Source organism: Rhincodon typus, chromosome 9 (genome assembly GCF_021869965.1).
Source record: "Rhincodon typus isolate 14 chromosome 9, sRhiTyp1.1, whole genome shotgun sequence".
NCBI classification, from domain to species: Eukaryota; Metazoa; Chordata; class Chondrichthyes; order Orectolobiformes; family Rhincodontidae; genus Rhincodon; species Rhincodon typus.
Window position 1 is genome coordinate 88,698,781 of NC_063340.1, and position 18,644 is coordinate 88,717,424.

At 43.3% G+C, this 18,644-nt stretch overlaps 1 protein-coding gene across 1 annotated transcript; it reads right to left on the minus strand.

Annotated features, from left to right (window-relative positions):
* Positions 1-433: 433 nt before the first annotated feature.
* Positions 434-12,122, minus strand: LOC109917923 (mitochondrial translational release factor 1-like). The gene is made up of 8 exons (XM_048601392.1): positions 12,099-12,122; positions 9,311-9,780; positions 8,671-8,750; positions 6,795-6,978; positions 4,813-4,976; positions 2,850-2,967; positions 2,371-2,507; positions 434-538 (listed from the first exon to the last, which is right to left on the minus strand). The coding sequence occupies exons 2-8, from the start codon at positions 9,753-9,755 to the stop codon at positions 434-436; spliced, it is 1,233 nt and encodes a 410-aa protein (XP_048457349.1). The 5' UTR covers positions 9,756-9,780; positions 12,099-12,122.
* Between the last annotated feature and the right edge of the window lie 6,522 nt (positions 12,123-18,644).

The window sequence follows — 18,644 nt, forward strand, 5'->3', positions numbered from 1 at the left end:
CTGAAGAGCATCCCACCCCGATTTACCCCCCTTCCCTACTCCTGTAACCCCACATTTCCCGTGGCTAATCTGCCTCACCTGCACATCCCTGGACACAGTGGGCAACTTAGCATGGCCAATCCACCCAACCTGCACATCTTCGGATGGTGGGAGGGAACCACAGCACCCAGAGAAAACCCACGCAGACACAGGGAGAATGTCAAACTCCACACAGATAACGCTGAGGCTGGAATCAAACCTGGTTCCCTGGCACTGTGAGGCAGCAGTGCTAACCACTGAGCCAACATGCTCAATCTGCCCCTCCCCCAACCAGTGGTTGGGAGTGATCCTAGTTTTAGTTTGAAGGGAAGTAATCTCAGTGCTTTGCCAATAGTTATCCCTCAGTCAACATCTCTAATTCAGCAGGACTGACAGCAAACTCAGTGTTAATGTTTCAAGTCAATAACCTTTCAATAGAATTGGATGACTTCAGGGATAAGTAGTCTTTAAGGAAATTCAGAGCCAGGGGAACAAACACAATGGAATGTTTGTCATAATACTGGTTAAATGACAAGAGGAGGTGATAATGAGAAAGTCATTAATGCCACAAAACAAGGGAAGAAATTGCTGAAGAAACTCAGCAGGTCTGGCAGCATCAATGGAGACAGAAACGGACTTAGAACTGTGGATGCTTTAAATCAGAAACAAAAACAAAGTTGTTGGAAAAGCTCAGCAGGTCTGGCAGCGTCCGTAAAGGAAAAATCAGAGTTAACGTTTCGGGTCCGGTGACCCTTCCTCAGAACTGATGGTGGCTGGGAAAACGTCAGTTTATATGCAGAGAAAAGGGAGGGGGATGGGGTAGGGAGTAAACGATAGGATAGAGCCTAAAGAGAGAGAAGAGCAAAAGCAAAGTTGTTGGAAAAGCTCAGGTCTGAGAACTCAGAACTGAGGAAGGGTCACCGGACCCGAAACGTTAACTCTGTTATTTACTTCACAGATGCTGCCAGACCTGCTGAGTTTTTCCAGCAACTGTTTTTGTTCTTGACTTACAGCTTCTGCAGTTCTTTTGGTTTTTATGAGAGAGAAGAGCAGTTGGATAGACAAAGCAGTTGATACGATCTGCCTGGGAGGGTGAATAGTTTTAAGGGGACTATTAGTGACTAACAACAAGTGATGTGTAATGGCAGGCTATGTGATAACAAGGCCTGGTGTGTGGGGTAGGGGGCTGGGACATGTGAGAGTTCAGGCCCTAAAATTATTGAACTCGATATGGAGTTGGGAGGGCTGCAGGGTCCCCAAGCGGAAAATGAGGTGTTGTTCCTCCAGCTTGCGTTGAACTTCGCTGGAACACTGCAGCAAGCCAGAGACAGAGATGTTGGCCAAGGAACAGGGTGGTGTGTTAAAGTGGCAGGCAACAGGTTGTTCAGGGTCTTTTTTGTGAGCAGAACATAGATATTCTGCAAAGAGGTCACCCAGTCTACACTTCGTTTCCCAACGTATAGGAGACCACATTGTGAACAGCAAATGCAGTAGACTAGATTCTGGGAAGTGCAGGTGAAGTGTTGCTTCACCTGGAAGGTATGTTTGGGCCCTTGGAAACTGGGGAGGAAGGAAGTAAATGGGCAGGTGTTATACCTTCGCCGGTTACAGGGGAAGGTGCCATAGGGCTGTGGGGTGGTGTTGGGGAATAAGTAGCCGATCTTGGTGGGCCTAAAGACCTGTTCCTGTGCTGTATTGAATTTTATTGTATACTTAATCTAGAATTAAGAGTTCTAATGATGACCATGAAATCATTGTTGTTTAAAATCGGGAAAATCCACCCGGTTCATTAATGTCCTTTAAGGAAGGAAACTGCCATCCTTACCAGGTATGGCCTGCAACTGTCTCCAGACTCTCAGAAATGTGGTTGACTTTTAACTGCCCTCTGGGATGGGCACTAAATGCTGGCCTCGCCAGCAATGCCCTCATCCCAAGAAAGAATTTTTAAGAAGTCCAGAAAAGGTTCACTCAGCCGATACCAGGTATGAAGAGACTGCCTTACAAGGAGAGGTTGAGTAGATTGGACCTGCACTTACGACAGGGTAGATGTGGAAAGGTTATTTCCCTTTGTGCACGTGGCATAAACACCGAATGAGGGAGCCAAAAGAACAGAGAAATATTCCAGTGGAGTGACTCCTGCATGACCACATAAAGCCAAGACTGGACTTGCCTGTGATTCCTCCCAAGGTTAAACAGCCCAACAATCACCTGTCCAGACAGTCACCCACGCAGACTGGCATTCTTGGCTGAGGGAGTGGGCTGCTGTGAAAATGGAACTCGCTGTATGAGTCAGGAGACATAGCAGGAGCATGGGGAGAACCCGGAAGGAGTTGAAAACAAGGCCAGAGGTACCTGAATCTTTCGAGCATATTGTCTCTTGTTAGTCTGCTCCTCCAGCTTCATGCTGTATAATTTAGCTCGCAACATCTGCATTGCTTTTTCTCGATTTTTCAGCTGGGACCTTTCCTGCTGGCATTCTGCTGCTACACCTGCCAAGCAATAGAATGAAACAGAATTAGAATGAATGCATTCACATTTCACGATCCCAAAGTAGCCAATTAAATACATTTAGTTAATATAATTATCATCATAATGTAGGAAGCTTGACAGACAATTCTTATTAGAAATTGATCCAATGAATATCAATTAATATTCCCAACTCAGTGACCATACCCATTGAGGACTTTTAAGGCTCCTCCTTCACCTCGCAACCTGAGCAAAGGATGCAATGATTACTTTGACACAGTCAGGATCCTCCAGTAACTGCAAATTAAAGTGGACCCACCGTACTACAGGTGTAAACTTGGGCGAGAACAAGGGACTGCCGTTACCTGTTGGGATGTGCAGAATGCGAACCGCACTGTCCGTTGTGTTCACATGCTGACCGCCGGCACCACTTGCACGTTTTGTTTCTATCCGCAGATCCTTGGAGTTGATGGTCATATCAATCTGATAGCAAAAGTACTGATTTATCAGACAAGCAAAGGCATGTATTATATCCATTAGTCTATCCAATTACTAATAAAGTCATACAGTCATACAGCACACAAACAGACCCTTCAGTCCAACCAGTCCATGACGATCATAATCCCAAACTAAACTAGTCCCACCTGTCTGCGCTTGGCCCATATCCCTCCAAACATTTTCAATTCATGTACTTATTTAAATATCTGCTAAATGTTACAACTGTACCTGCATCCACCACTTACTCTGGAAGCTCATTCCACCATGAGAAGCTCTGTAAAAATGAACTCTATCCAGCAAATATCCACAGTTTATCCAATTCCAGCCTCCTGCACATCTCCAATGTCCTCAGTCTCTCTACTGGAGGCTGTGCCCTCAGATGTCCAGGCTCCAATATATTCACCACACCACTCTGCCTCTCTCTCCCCTCCTTTTTGACTCAGATTAAAATCTCTCTAGATAAGGTGATACATCCTGTGGCCAAATCCACATCTGAGGATATCAAGAATCAGACACTTGTGTGAGGATGAAGTCACATATGGGAAACAAAGGATAAGTACTATCACTTCATGTTTTGCAAGACGATTTCTGATACATCCAGACTTTTAATAAACTGAATTTAAATTCTCAAGCAGGTTAGATTTGAACTAGGTCAGTAAAAGAACCATTACACAACTGGAAAACATATTCCAGATTTACACTGTTCGATAGGACAGTATGGAGGGAGCTTCAATCTGTCTCTGCCCTGGGAGTGTTTGATGGGGACAGTGTCAAATGATTAGGATGGTGTCAAAGGACCTCCATTCTGAATCTAACCACATGCTGTATCTGTCCTGGGAACGATTGAGGGGAAAGTGTAGGAGGAGCTTTACTCTGTATCTAACCCCATATTATAACTGTCCTACAGGGGTTTAGCAGCAGCAATGTCAAGCGAGCTTTAGTCTGTATCTAATCTGTGTTATAGCTGCCTTGGGAGTGTTTGACAGGGAGTGTAACTTTCTCAATATCTAATCCCATATTGTACCAGTCTGAGAGTGTTTGATGGGGACTGTATAGAACAGCCGGTGCTGTTCTTGTCTATGCAGTGACTGAGGGGACAATGTAGAGGTAGCTTTAATCTGTATATAATCCTGTGTTATACCTGCATTGGGACAGTTTGATGGAGACAATATAGAGAGAGCTTTACACTGTATCTAACCATGAGCTGTACCTGCCTTGGAGTGTTTGATAAGGAATGTAAAGGGAATTTTACTTGTAGCTAACCCTGTGCTATACTTGTCCTGCAAATGACTGAGGGGACAGTGCAGATAGAGCTTTACTCTGTATATAACCCTGTGCTGTACTTTCCTTGAAAGTGATTGCTGAGGACAGTGTCAAGGGAGCTTTCCTCTGTATCTCACCTGTGCTGTACCTGTCCTGGGTGTGTTTAATGGGAGCAATGTCAAGGGAGCTTTTCTCTGGATCTAACCCTCCGAGGCCTTAGTGCAGCATTAAGTCAGGCATTAAAGCAGAAAATGTTGGAAATACTCAGCAGATGTGTCAGCATTTGTGCAGAGACAGACAGACAGACAGACAGAGACAGACAGAGGCAGAGACAGAGACAGTTAACATTTCAGGAAGTGACCTTCCATCAGAACTAGCCTTCTGTACTCTCCCAACCTCAACTATGTCACAAATGGTGGCGTGCCTTCAGTTCCCTAGGTTTTACAACTCCTTCCCTAAAGCTGCCCACCTCTAAGACAATCAAACCTTTGGTCAGTCCTTTGGGTGGCTGTCAGTTTGGTCATCATTTGGTTCCAGAAGATCATTTGCTCAGAAGATTGCGGGTACCTCAGTGGGCTGCGGTAGGATGGCCACGGTCATCGTGCTGGTGTGAGTCCTGCCTTGTTTTTCAGTTTTGGGAATCCGCTGAACTCTGTGCACTCCCCCCTCATACTTCATGTGCTTGTAGGTCTCCGGGCCACTCACACTAGCTACAGCGTGACGTAAACCCCCTGTGAAGTGAAAAAACAACTTCTAATACAAGCTTACAGGAACTGTAAAACAATAACACCACAACTGCAGACATAGGCCATTCAGCCCATCAAGTCATCTCTGAAATTCGGCCCATCAAGTCCCTCTGCCCTTCATTGAGATCATGGCTGACCTGATAATTCCCAATTCTACTTTCCTATCTTATCCCCATAACCCTTGATTCCTTTACTGATTAAAAATCTATTTCAACTTTGAATATATTTAATGACCCAGCCTCCTGCAGCCCTTTGCAGTAAAGAAGTCCACAGATTCACCACCCTTTGAGAGAAGAAATTCTTCTTCCTCTCTGTCTAAATTAGCCACGATGTGGAGGCGCTGGTGTTGGACTGGGATGGACAAAGTCAGAAGCCACACGACACCAGGTTATAGTCCAACAGGTTTATCTGATATCACAAACTTTCAGAGCACTACTTCTTCATCAGGTGAAATTCACTGACGATGGAGCAGCACTCCGAAAGCTTGAGATACCAGATAAACCTGTTGAGCTATAACCTGGTGTTGTGTGACTTCTGACTCTAATGTCTTAAAGATTACCTTTAACACTAGCTTACGGAAACAGTAAAACATACTAAATTTTTATTTTCTTTATTCATTCACAGGATGAGGGCATCACTGGCCAAGCAGCATTTATTGCCTACAGGGCAGTTAAGAGTCAACCACATTGCTGTGGGTCTGGAGTCACATGTAGGCCATACCAGGTAAGGATGGCAGTTTCCTTCCCTAAAGGACATTAGTGAACCAAATGGGTTTTTCCCAACAATCAGATTTATGGTCATTATTAGACTCAATTCCAGATATTTTATTGAATTCAAATTCTACCATCTGTCATGGTGGGATTTGAAACCGGGTCCCCAGAATATTATCTGGATCTCTGGATCAATAGTTCAATGATAATACCACTAGGCCATCGCCTCTCTGATTCGCCATGGCCTGTCCCTTCCCATTTTGTAACTTCCACCAGCCCTCAATCCTGCAGGATCACTGTACTCTTCCAATTCTGGACTCTTGAGCATCTCTCCAACCCCCAAACCCGATTTTCATCACTTCACCATTGCTCTGGAGCTCACTCCCTAAATCTCTACATTTCTCTGTTTGCTTCCAAATCCACCTCTGAGCTCAAACTTCTAGTCACTTCATCTGATGGATTATTATGGAACTCAGTGACAAATCCACTCCTGTATGATGCCTTTAGATCTTATACTACATTAAGGGTGCTACATATATGCAAGTATTAAAGCAAAAATCTTGAAAATGCAGGAAATCTGTAATAAAAACAAAGTACTGGGAATACTCAGCAGGTCTTGCAGTATCTGTGGAGAGAGAAATAGGGGTAATGTTTCAGGACTGTGTGCTTAGTGACTTGACTCAAAAGGTTCACTCCATTTCTCTCTACAAATACTGCCAGACCTACTGACTTCCTCAGCACTTATTACTTAAATACAAATTCTTGTTCTTGTACCATATTCTTTAGCCAACAAGCAGATTGATTAAAATGGGGTATTTGCAGTAAACCACAATGAAGGAGCATAGAGATCTCAGAAAGCTGTATGGCTGGAAGAGATCACAGAGTCAGGGAGATAGGAGACTCCTTATCTCTGTAATGTTTTTCAGTTCTAAAAGCTTCTGAGGTCTCAGTGCTCCGTCAACAAGGCCATGCAGAGAATGTAAGGTTCTGTTGTCGTTTAATACTTCCACAGTTGTGAGCAGTGTTGGTGTAACCAGCACTTGTTACCCTTGGGAAGGTGGTGGTGAGCTTCCTTCTTGAACTGCATGCATACCGAGATCACTGTGGCAGTACTCCAGAACTTCAAACTGCCAGTGTTTGTAGGATGCGTAGTTCTGGTACATTTCGAACATTTCAGCGGTAAACAACATGGCTTCCTGTCCCCCGACTCCTGCAGTCACCTCCAGAATCAGATCATTATTGTCTGCTTCTTCAGGGGGGATCAGGAGTGAAATTATCTGAAATGAAGAGGGTTGGGGTTTGGGGGGGGTGTGGGGGGTTGGTTGGAGGACAGAAGTGAAAGAAAAGCAAAGTTTCAACAAAATTTGAAAACTAACTTCACTGGCTATAGATGGCGAGGCCTGGACATCTAAACACTTTCCCCGTTGTAACCTTTGGAGGCAAATGCAGAATCCTTCTCCATCATCGTGACTCTTTCCAATATTGCCTCCAGCCACGAAGGACCCCAAGCACGGTACCAACCCTATTCCTCTCTTCCTCAGTATATTAGCTTGGCCATGCTGGCAGCATTCCTGGCACTGGGTCAGAAAGCACAAGTCGGACGCCAATGGAGGTTGAGCTCTCACTGTAGCTTTAAAGAACCTGACAGCCATGCTCAGTTGAGCTATTAAATCAAAGGCACAATGGGGGAGACAGTCCTACAGCCTTAATATAAATTGGACTAATAACCGAGGTTAATGGTCTGGCAGCATAGGTTCAAATTCCATCTCAGCAGCTATTTGATTAAAATCTGAAATATAAAACATGTTTGAGTAACAGTGACGAGGAGCAGAAAAAAGAAGTCTCATTTCCTTTAGAGAAGGGAACTTGCTGTCCTTACCCAGTTTGGATTACATGAGAGTTCTGACACACAGCAATGTACTTCATTCGCAACTTCCCTCTGAAATGGCTTAGCAAGCCACTCAGCTCACAGGCAAAAGAACATCCCATATTACTCTAAGGTGAGAATGGAGCACTATCTGGCATTCTCTCTCAAACAGCCGAATTATACTATTTGATTCTACTGGATCTTGCCATATGCAACATTGGTGTGAATGATCAATGATATTGGACTGAGGGAGAAGCTGGAATTATTCTTCTTAAAACAGGGGAGATTAAAGTGAGTGTGTAAAATGTAAAGGTGTTTTGTTAGAATACAGAGGGACGAACTGTTCCCAATGGCAGGAGGGTCAGTAACCTGAGGACACATATTTAAGGTAATTGGTGAAAAAACCAGAGGAGATGACATTATTTTACTCAGCGAGATGTTGTGATCTGGAATGTTCTCCCTGAAAGGGCAGTGGGAGCAGATTCAATCAAAACATTCGAACGGGAACTTAAAATACTTAAAATAATGCTTGCCAGATTTTAGAGAAAGGGGAGTTCAACTCTTTGGGTAATTCTTTCAAAAAACTAACAAAGGCATAATTGGGCAAACGGCCTTCTGCAACTGAGTTCTGAGGAAGGGTCACTGGACCCGAAACGTTAACTCTGTTTTTCCCTTCACAGATGCTGCCAGACCTGCTGAGCTTTTCCAGCAATTTCTGTTTTGTTTCCTGATTTACTGCATCCACAGTTCTTTCATTTTTTATTTTGATCTGTGATATGGTCCTGATTTCTGACACCAACTCCTTCAACCTGGGCTGAGTTTGTGAATTTCTTCCTACTCGATCGCCAACATTATCTACTTCCGACTGTATTACATAGCTCATTTCCAACCCCTCCCCCAGCTCAGCTACAGTTGAAACCCTTATCCAAGTCTTCAGATAAGGTGTCTTCCTTTTTGAGTCCCTTGTTGCCTTTCCTGTCTTATCCCGAGAATCTGAGATGAAGAAGTGTTGGAAGTGGCAGTTTTGACAAACCAACATTTCTCTCTTATTTCCTGATTCTCACTTTTCCAGTAATCTAACACATTCCTGTTTGGTTATTACCTTGGACTTTAGAGTGTGGATGGTTTCCAGACATGAACTCTCTTCGCTTTCAGCAAGTCTCTTCAAATCAATATCCTCATCTGTAATAAAGATTCTGCACATTATTTTCCTGTCTCAGACATCACTGAGAGTTAAAGACATAGTGATAGTTCAACAGAAGCTCACTGTACTTCAACCATGTGGACAGGGGCAGTAATGGCCTAGCAAGTCACTCAGTTCAAAGGAAACAAGGGACTGACAATAAAAGCTGGCCAACCAGCGACACCCAAGTTCCACATGTGACTAAACAAAAAAACACATTGCTGCGTGTGGGAACTTGCTGTGCGCAAATTGGCTCTGGTTCTCCAACCTTACAACACTTTAAAAGTGCTTTTTTGGTTACAAAATGTTTTGGAAACACAAAAGTAGTTATATAAATACAAGCCAATCTTTCACAAACTGTGATCACAGGTAGAATTGTAGGTGGTTGTATGATCAGAACATCAGGATTAGACATGATCTCTCCCTGGTGTCATTTGCAGTCAGCTGGAAGACTTTGCTGGGGAAGTGGGGCAAGGGCAGAAATTGTTCAGGACGCATTATAAACGGCTTTACGTGTAATACAAGCCTGGAAGCACGGTGAATAAAGTGTCTCCCTCACCTTTTAGCAGTGTCTCAATGTCCTGCAACTCCTGCATTTTCAGCCTCAGCTGCTGAAGTTCCATTACCACCGGATCCAGCTCAGTCACTCTCCTCCTCAGCAGCCTTGTCCTTTCCCCCTCCACTTCTCCTGGGGAAGGCTCAGTGGAATTAAGCCTCTGCACAGACTCCTCATACTCCTGTTCCAGCTTCCTCAGGTAGTCCTGCAGCGAGCTCTGCGCAAACAGTCTTTCCACCACTTCTGTGCTGGCCACGTAGGCACGCACGTGCTTTGGTGTGCCAGCAAGGAGGATGGCAGAGGGAGGCCAGCGAAATCCAGGTTGGGCAATCTGGCAGAAACATCTCCTGGGGCATGGGAATGCAGGCTTCACAAGGCAGCTCAGTCTGAGTGTTTGCCTGACAGTGGCATTCAGAGTGATGAGGAGAGTCCGACACACAAAGAGCATGTTCCGTACACAGGGCTGCCCGTCTCTGCAATGGCACGGTTGACAAATAATGGTCTTGTTCTACAATCTACCAAGAAGATTCCAATCAAGAATAATTCTTTGAGATTTAAAAGCTACAAGACCAAAAATACACACAAACATGGTTAACCCACAAAAATAAGTCTAATTCCTCTCACTAGCCTCTGCGCTCCTGATATGTTGCAAGAGACCTGTTCAAAGGAAACACACTTGAATGCCATTGAACAAAATGAACCAAAGAATGAGGCATTAAAATGAGGCTGTATCTGCTTTCTCAAATCGAAGGAAAAGAATCATAGCTCGATGAAGAGGAGCAAGGAAGTTTTCCCTGGTGGCCTCAATGAACTAACTTCAGTAAAACAGATGATCTCGTCGTTTATCTAATTACTGTTTGCAGGAACTTACAGTGCACATTAAACAATAACTTACAGCAGTAATTATTCTTCAAAACTTTCCACTGTTTGCAAAGTGTTTGCGATTTTCTGAGGATACAATTATTACAGAAATGCAAGCTGTTATTTTTAAAGCAAGAGTCCACAAACAGCAATGAAGCAAATCACCATAATAAATCACTTGATAGTAAAACCAATAATAATTGATAATTGGGGGCTTAGGCCTGAATGGAAAAACATCTGACTCATTAAAAATTATAAGGCTGGAAATACTCAGCAGATGAAGACAGTTTAGACAAAACAAACTTGCATTGATGGCTCAATAGTAGAATTTGTACCTAGGCTCTTATGACATAGTGATATTGTCATTAGTTCTAGTTCAAGTCTCATCTAGACCTTCCATGACTACTAACATCCTGAAATGTTTTACAGCCAATGAGGTGTCACTGAATTGAGATCTTGGGTTAGATGGTGACTTTGTGGTAACGTTACTAGGCTAGTTATCAGGACGCCCAGCCTAATGGCTCAAAAATTATAACAGTATTTGGTCAAATCCAAATTTCATTAATAAATCTGGATGGATGACCATGATGACTACAACAGATCATCAATGTCTTTTACAGAAAGAAATTTGCCATCCTTGCTTAGTTTGGCCTATATGCAAATCCCGATGCACAGTGTAGTAGTTGACTCTTAACTGCCTCTGAAATAGCTGAGTAAACCACTCTGTTCGAGGGGTCTGACAGAATAGATAGGGGGTAACTGTTGCTGAATTGATCAAGGACCAGAGAGTACAGATTTAAGATAATCAGCAAAAGATGCAGTCACAACATGAGCTGAAGTTTTTTTTTAAACACAGCATGGGTTTAGTATCCTGGAATGTACCAACTAAAAGTATGGTGGAGGCAGGTTGAATGGATGGATTCAAGAGGGAACTGGACCATTTCAAGAAAGGGAAAATGTGCAGGTCTATGGGGAAACAGCACTGACTGAGTTGCTCTCAGTGGCACAATGGTCTCTTTCTGTGCTGTTGGACAGTAGTCTTGTGCACAGAGTAAGCATCTGTCTTTGTGATGTAGGCTGAGGGATAAATATTGCCCAGCACACCGAGGAGATCTGATTGGCTCTTCTTTAAAATTCACCAACAATCCTTAGACAGTACTTCCCAAAATCCAGCAAAAATTTCCATCTGGAAGGTCAAGGGCAGCAGATACATAGGAATACCACCATCAGCAAGTTGCCCTCCAAGCCACTCAACATCCTGATTTTATTTGATTTCTTTCTTTATTGTTATGTGTGTTTTGTTATAAAATACAGTGAAAAGTGTTCTATAGTGTCACCACTCTCCAGCACCATCTTAAAACACAGAAAAATAAACCAAAACGATACAAAGGCAGGAAAGTAAAGAAATAAAGTTCAACTTTACAGTCCTTCTTGTTAAGTGCTCAGCCATGGGCCTGGAGAGGCCAGACTGTTGCTGGGTCAAAATCCTGGAATTCCCTCCCTAAGAGACACTGCGGGTGGAACTACAGGACATGGACTGGAGCTGTTCAAGAAGGCAGCTCAAGGGCAACTAGGCACAGGAAATAAATGTTGGCCCAGCCAGCGATACCCACGTTTCATAACTGAAAATAAAATAGTGCAGTAGAATCCTTCACTTCCACCACCCGAGTGGGTCCTCAGTATAACATTGCATCCAAAAGGCTACACGAACAGCAAAGCCGCACTCCCTCAAAACTGCAGTGGATCCTGGATTGGAATTCAGGGCCCTCTGACTCAGGGTGGCAAACAATGCTTACCCGGTGAGCCGAACTAATGCTGCACTGGAGATATATAAACGCACACGGTCTACCTCCTCCACACAGAGGTAGTGTTCTGCATAAGGGTCACTAGCACCGGTGCTCTGGCCTGGCCTATCCCAGGCAGCACCTACCTCACCGTACACCGCGATCTCTGGAAAGTCTACTGCCTACGCGGGGTATAGACCACTTTCGCAGCCGCGGGGCATTCTGGGTAATACCACCGCCATGCTCGCCACTATTTCCGCTTTCCATCAGGCTTAAGAAAACCGAAATAATTACTCCGACCTAAATTTGATTTCAAATTGGTACGTATTTATATAAGATGACAGGCTTGGAAACCTGCTATTTTATCACTTGTGATGTAATCTAACGAAGCACGTGTGCGGAAGTAATCGAATAATTAAAGATATTAACATTTTCCAAAGCCGGAAGTGCTGGAGGAGTCTGTGGAGAGAGAAACAAAAGTCAGTGTTTCGAGTCCGGTATGACTCTTCTTCGGAAGAAGATGCGGCTCCGAAGAAAATTATATTGGGCAGGAAACATTAATTCTTGTTTCTGTCTGTATTGATGCTGCCAGACCTACTGAGTTTCTCCAGCATTGTCTCTATTTGTATTTCAGATTTCCAGACTCCGCAGAATTTGGCTTTGATTTTATGATTAAGTTCTTATTTCTATTAAGGATTGCTTAAGTAGACTTTTACTGAGTGCTGTGGGAGTTAAAGGTAACAAAGCAGCTCGGGATAAAAGCGGAAATATTTGAAATTCTCAACCAAAGTGGACGGATAACTCCTGCCGCCATTGATTGGTTCATGGACGCATGACGCAGAAATCACGTGTTCTGCGTCATCGCCACGTGATGGGTTTTCTCGCGATATTGCAGATGGGGAAACTCTGGTTTCTTAGTTACCTTGTAAAACATTGATATACTTTAAAACAGTCCATGGATAGGCTTGTTATTAAAATTATGTGTTCAGCGGTGATCACGAGCTGATGCTGGAAAATGCTTTTGACTGGAGGTTGAATGTCCAGAGCTCTGCTCTCTTACCCTTTCAGTGTCTGGGAACAAAACTGATTCTACCAAGTGAGCACCTAGAATGATTGCAATAAACCTGATGGATCTTCTACAGACTCTTCTACTGGACTCGAAACGTTGACTCTGCTTTCTCTCAACAGATACTGTCAGACCTGCCGAGTTTCTCCACTTTCTGCTTTTGATTCTGATTTCAGGCATCCGCAGTTCTGTGTTTTACTTTAGAGTCTATTCACTGATTTGTTCAAAGATGGTAAGCTACAAAGCAAGAATAAAAACATAAGTTGCTGAAAAAGCTCAGCAGGTCTGGCAGCATCTGTGAAGAAAAAAAATCAGGGTTAACGTTTCGCGTCCGGTGACCCTTCCTCAGAACTTTCGGCTTTTAAGCTACTGATCAAAATATATTAAGGGGAAGGGGGAAGATCTGTGAATGGGACATTCTTTAAAAAAAAGACTTCGGCCGGAGACCCCAGTACAAGAGAGACAGAAAAAATGGGGTCTTTCCCAGGGGATGCAGAAATGGTGGTCGTCTTGTTGAGGGACAGAGCAGTTAGTTCTAGTGATCTCGAAGAGTTCCCGTGCGAATGAGCAGTTCAGGTAATCTCGCAGCTCGTTCGCCGGTGCGAGGATGAGACCCGTTGTGGTCATTCGGGAATTTGATTAATGAGTAGTGAGCCTCATCATCCAACTGTTCCGAGATTGAGATCCTGAAGTCATTTTGAAACTACTACACATCAGGTTGGCTTTGAATAATTATGTTTCGATAGATGAGGTAAGGGTTAATAAATTGGTGCAGTTCTACAACTCACCGCTCTGTAGCGCCATGCTTGTGAAGTTGAAGGGGCAATTGAAACGAAACTAGTTGAAACTGTGTGCTCACAACAAAAAGGATATTTGATGAGTGCTTGAGGAAGATTAACTTTAAGGGCGACATGGACTGACAGATAAGGTTAAAGCGAAATGGCTAGATTGATCTACACAGTCGATGGGCTAAATAGCTGAGATAACAAGGTGTCGAGCTGGATGAACACAAGCAGCATCAGAGGAGCAGGAAAGCTGATGTTTCGGGCCTAGACCCTTCTTCAGAAATGGGGGAGGGAAAGGGGGTTCTGAAATAAATAGGGAGAGAGGGGAGGCGGATAGAAGGTGGATAGAGGAGAAGATTGGTGGAGAGGAGACAGACAGGTCAAAGAGGCGGGGATGGAGCCAGTAAAGGTGAGTGTAGGTGGGGAGTTAGGGAGGGGATAGGTCAGTCCAGGGAGGATGGACAGGTCAAGGGGGCGGGATGAGGTTAGTAGGTAGGAGATGGGGGTGCGGCTTGAGGTGGGAGGAGGGGATAGTTGGGAGGAAGAACAGGTTAGGGAGGCAGGGACGAGCTGGACTGGTTTTGGGATGCGGTAGGAGGAGGGGAGATTTTGAAGCTTGTGAAATCCACATTGATACCGTTGGGCTGCAGGGTTCCCAAGCGGAATATGAGTTGCTGTTCCTGCAACCTTCGGGTAGCATCGTTGTAGCACTGCAGGAGGCCCAGGATGGACATGTCGTCTGAGGAATGGGAGGGGGAGTTGAAATGGTTCGCGACTGGGAGGTGCAGTTGTTTAGTGCGAACCGAACGTAGGTGTTCCGCAAAGCGGTAAATAGCTTCCTGCTCTGTAATAAATTCTTTGACAGCGTTTGGAGATTTGTGTCTGTTTTGTTCACCGGTGGGACGTGGGCATCACTGGCGGGGCCAGCATTTGCTGCCTGTCTCTAGTTGCTTTTGAGAAGGTAGTCGTGAGCCACGGCAGTCCATGTGCTATAGGTTGATCCACAATGCGGTGGGGGAGGGGGTTGCAGAATTTCTGGATTTTAACCCAGCAACACTGAAGGAAGGGCGATATATTTCCAAGTCAGCATATTGAGTGGATTGGAAGGGAACTTGCAGATCGTGGTATTCCCAAGAATCTGCTGCCCTGCCCTTCTAGATGAAGTGGTTGTGTATTTGGAAGTTGCTGTCTAAGGATCATTGGACAATTTCTACAGTGCATCTTGCAGAAAGTAAAAACTATTGATGCTGGGCATTGGTGCGTGAAGTGTATTTATTTTAATAAATGTGAACTTCTTATAAATATGATGGCTCAATAACCCAGAGGCAAGTTTGATTTGTTTCAACAAGCAATTTATTTACATGATGCTTAATGATACATCCAAAAATTGGCAAAGGTCAGATATTAAGAGAAAAGCCTTGTTGTGCCTGAAATATCAGCAGGCATAAAGAAAATATCGATCACATTGTTCTCTGTATTGATTATAAATCTGAATATAATTTTGCTAACAGTTAAGTAATTTCAACAAACAGTAAAGAATTTATTCCAATATCTACAAATAGATTTTTAATTGCCTAGGAATGGAAATTCTAGGTAAATTTCCAAGTTGGCAGTAAGAGATATATACTTTTTTTTAAAAAATGTATGAAACTGACTTGAAAAGCTCATTATTTGTTCTCATAGCAAGTATTTGCACCATCAGTTTTCAATGAAATTTGTGTTAGAAATTACATCATTTCTTCAGAGTATATTTCATTTAAAATCAGCTCAAACTTTTCAACATTATCCCACAATCACAGTATGCAGAAGAAGGGTCCATTTGGCTCACTGTGCCTGTGCTGGCCTTTGAAAGAGGTGACATTTTAGTTAGGATCACAAAGGAATTGAGGCAAGGGTGTAATTCCCAACATCTGACTACAGACTCTGTTACACCAAGTTAATCTCACCTTTGATTTCTCTTAAAGGTGCCTGCCATCTTTCAAACAAAGATTGTCTTGCAGGACTTTTCTCCTCCCTTAGTGTGTAGATGTGAAGCAAAGACATTTGGTCAAGTAGAAATCTATTGCCAGGGACCCACTGACAATGAGAATGCCCCTTATCTCTGCTCTTTGGGAATTAATTGAAGTTTTTTTTTTGTCAATCAATTTTCTGCAAATACGGTGGCCTCTTTAGAAAATCAGGTTTCCTTTCTCTCTGCTCCCCCACAACCCCACCCCACCACCACCTAAAGAAGTGCCAATGGAAATGGAGGAAGAAAATTTCATTTATCTCATTGCTACTATGTCCACTGCAGCACAATGGCAAATTATCCAGTTTAAACATAGAGAATAGCTATAAGACAAGGCTATTTGGCCCTTCGAGCCTGCTGTACCATTTAATATAATCATGGCCAAAATTGCAGGACAATTTCATGGCAACATGGGTGCATAGTGCTCACAGATGTACCCAATTTCTCCTGTTCTGGATTGACAGCCTGTCTGCCTTCAAATCTTGTTTTCAGGGTTTCTCTCAGTGTCTTGTTCTTTGTCAAGGAATATCCAAGATGACAGAAGGAAGTAAGGGCAGGTAGATAGGGAGGTAGAATTAATGAGTTGTGTGATTTGTAGGGTTTTTTTTGTGTTCTATCAGTAGATGAATAATTTATATTGAGGTTCCATCCCCAACACTAACTTCATAATCTGCAATCTTCTACAGCAATCCTACATCACAATCTAGGAGGGGTCTCCTAACTTCCTTACATAGGTCTCCAATCTCTTGGAAATCAAATCTGTGGGGCTTCCCACCTTTCTCAGTCACATGCTTCACAACCGTACAACCCTCCAAACTATCCCCAGTCCGTCATCACACCCTATCACCAATGCCAAAACCCTCAAGCCCTCAGCTTGTGTCAACTGCTTCTGCTTGTAAACTGTCCCTCATACTTATGCCATGGGCTGTGACTCTCCTCTGGAGTGTCTCAGTGAAGGAAAATCAACTGAATAGCTGAACCGCTGCTGTGCATGATTAATGATGGGCAATTAGATATGTTCGTATGAAATCACAATGTCACCCATTTTAAGAAAAGGTGATGTATCTGTTAGGCTCTGTAAGATGGACCTAGAGGATACAGTAAGATTACTGCAAGGACACTGTAAGATACAGCATGTGGGAACTATACAATTTACGAAGTAGGTATAGTAAGGTGTACCACGTGAGTAATGTATGTGGACCATTTTGCCTGTAGGGTGTACTTAGTTGACATTAGGGTGTACCATTTTCTTACTGTAATGTGTACTATGTGAATATCAAGATATACCGTGTGAGTAAGGAAAACTGTAGGATGTGGCAGTGCAGGGTGTACCATGTGGGATTCTAAGATATACTATATGAGTATGGTAAAGTGTACCATGTGAGTAAAATATGATGTAACGTCATTACAGTAAGGTATACCCTGTAGGTTAAATATAGTGTTCTAGTGTAATGTAGGCACGATGTATAATGTAACGTGGTTACAGTAAAATGTACCATGTAAAATGTACCATTGGGTAAAGTAATGTGTACCATGAAGGCACAATAAGAAGGACCATATGGGTACAATAAGATATACTGTGTGGGTGTAGTATGGTATACCATGTAGGTATGGTGAGATGTACAATGTGGGCACTGTAAGACGTACCATATGGTTATGGTAATATGTAGGCACAGTACAATGTACCATGTGGTTACAGTAAAATGTACCATCTGGGCACTGTAAGATGTACAGTGTAATTTTGACAAATCAGAGTTTATAGAATCAGAATTTTACAAAAGGGGGCCATTTGACCCATCGTGTCTCTACCAGCTCCCAAAAGAGCTACGCAGCTAATCCCATTCTCCAGCCCTTGCTACTTTACTTACTAACTAAATAGCCGCCTTTCCCTATGCAGCCGAAATTGAGGACCCTTTTGCAATTTGGTATTTTTGTGACATTCCGGATGAGTGCAAGACCAAATGTTTTCACAACCTATCTTTCTCAGCCATATATTCTTATATTAAAGATATTTCTGTGGTCTCACTGTATAGGAGTTTTGATAGCTTTTTCTTTGACCCTATTTAGCCAAGACCTCAGACCTATGGGCACTCGCCTACACATTCACTGCATCCAATAACTCAGGCTTTAAACCCAAACTCTTTGGACTCAGTCGTATTCTTGTGTTACCTCATTCTGCTATTTGATTTGATGGATTGATTGTCATATGTACTGAAGTACAGTGAAAAGCTTTGTTTATGAGCAGTACAGGCAGATCATAGTTAGTAAGGATGTACAAATCAGAAAGATTTCGACAGAGGCATACATTTTATTACATTTATATTCAAATTTAGGCAGCTAGGATTCAAGGATTCCTCCTACATGAAGGGAAAGAGTGGGGATAGATGATCTGCAGGAAAGATGTGGGGGGAAAGGAAAGTCAGACGGAGAAAAGCCCACCCTGTAATCATTTGTAGCCAGCAATCAGCAGACCCGAGAGGAATATGGCAATTGGTGTCTGAACCAGAACGGAGAATGGAAGGGGAAAAATTGAGGGTTCACTTCCTAAATCCATACTTTGAGATAGGAAACCTCTTTTTACAAAGAACAACCAAAGCACCTTAAATATCCCTCATTAGAGACAACCCTGAATTTATGAACTCAACCATTTCTTCCTGCCTCTTCACATGGCCCACATCAATTCCATCCTGTCCACCACCAACTTCAATTATGTTCAATAAAAACCAAAAGAACTGCGGATGCTGTAAATCAGGAACAAAAACAAAGTTGCTGGAAAAGCTCAGCAGGTCTGGCAGCATCTGTGGAGGAGAAAATAGAGTTAACGTTTCGGGTC

Bases quoted from the DNA above. Each gene is read 5' to 3' on its own strand.
- LOC109917923 (XM_048601392.1), bottom strand. From the start codon at position 9,755: ATGCTCTTTGTGTGTCGGACTCTCCTCATCACTCTGAATGCCACTGTC. The intron at 4,977-6,794 runs GTATGCATGCAG...TTCACTTCACAG, and splicing joins GTACTGCCACAGTGATCTCG to GGGGTTTACGTCACGCTGTA. The intron at 539-2,370 runs GTACCTCTGGCC...TCATTTAACCAG, and splicing joins AATATGCTCGAAAGATTCAG to TATTATGACAAACATTCCAT.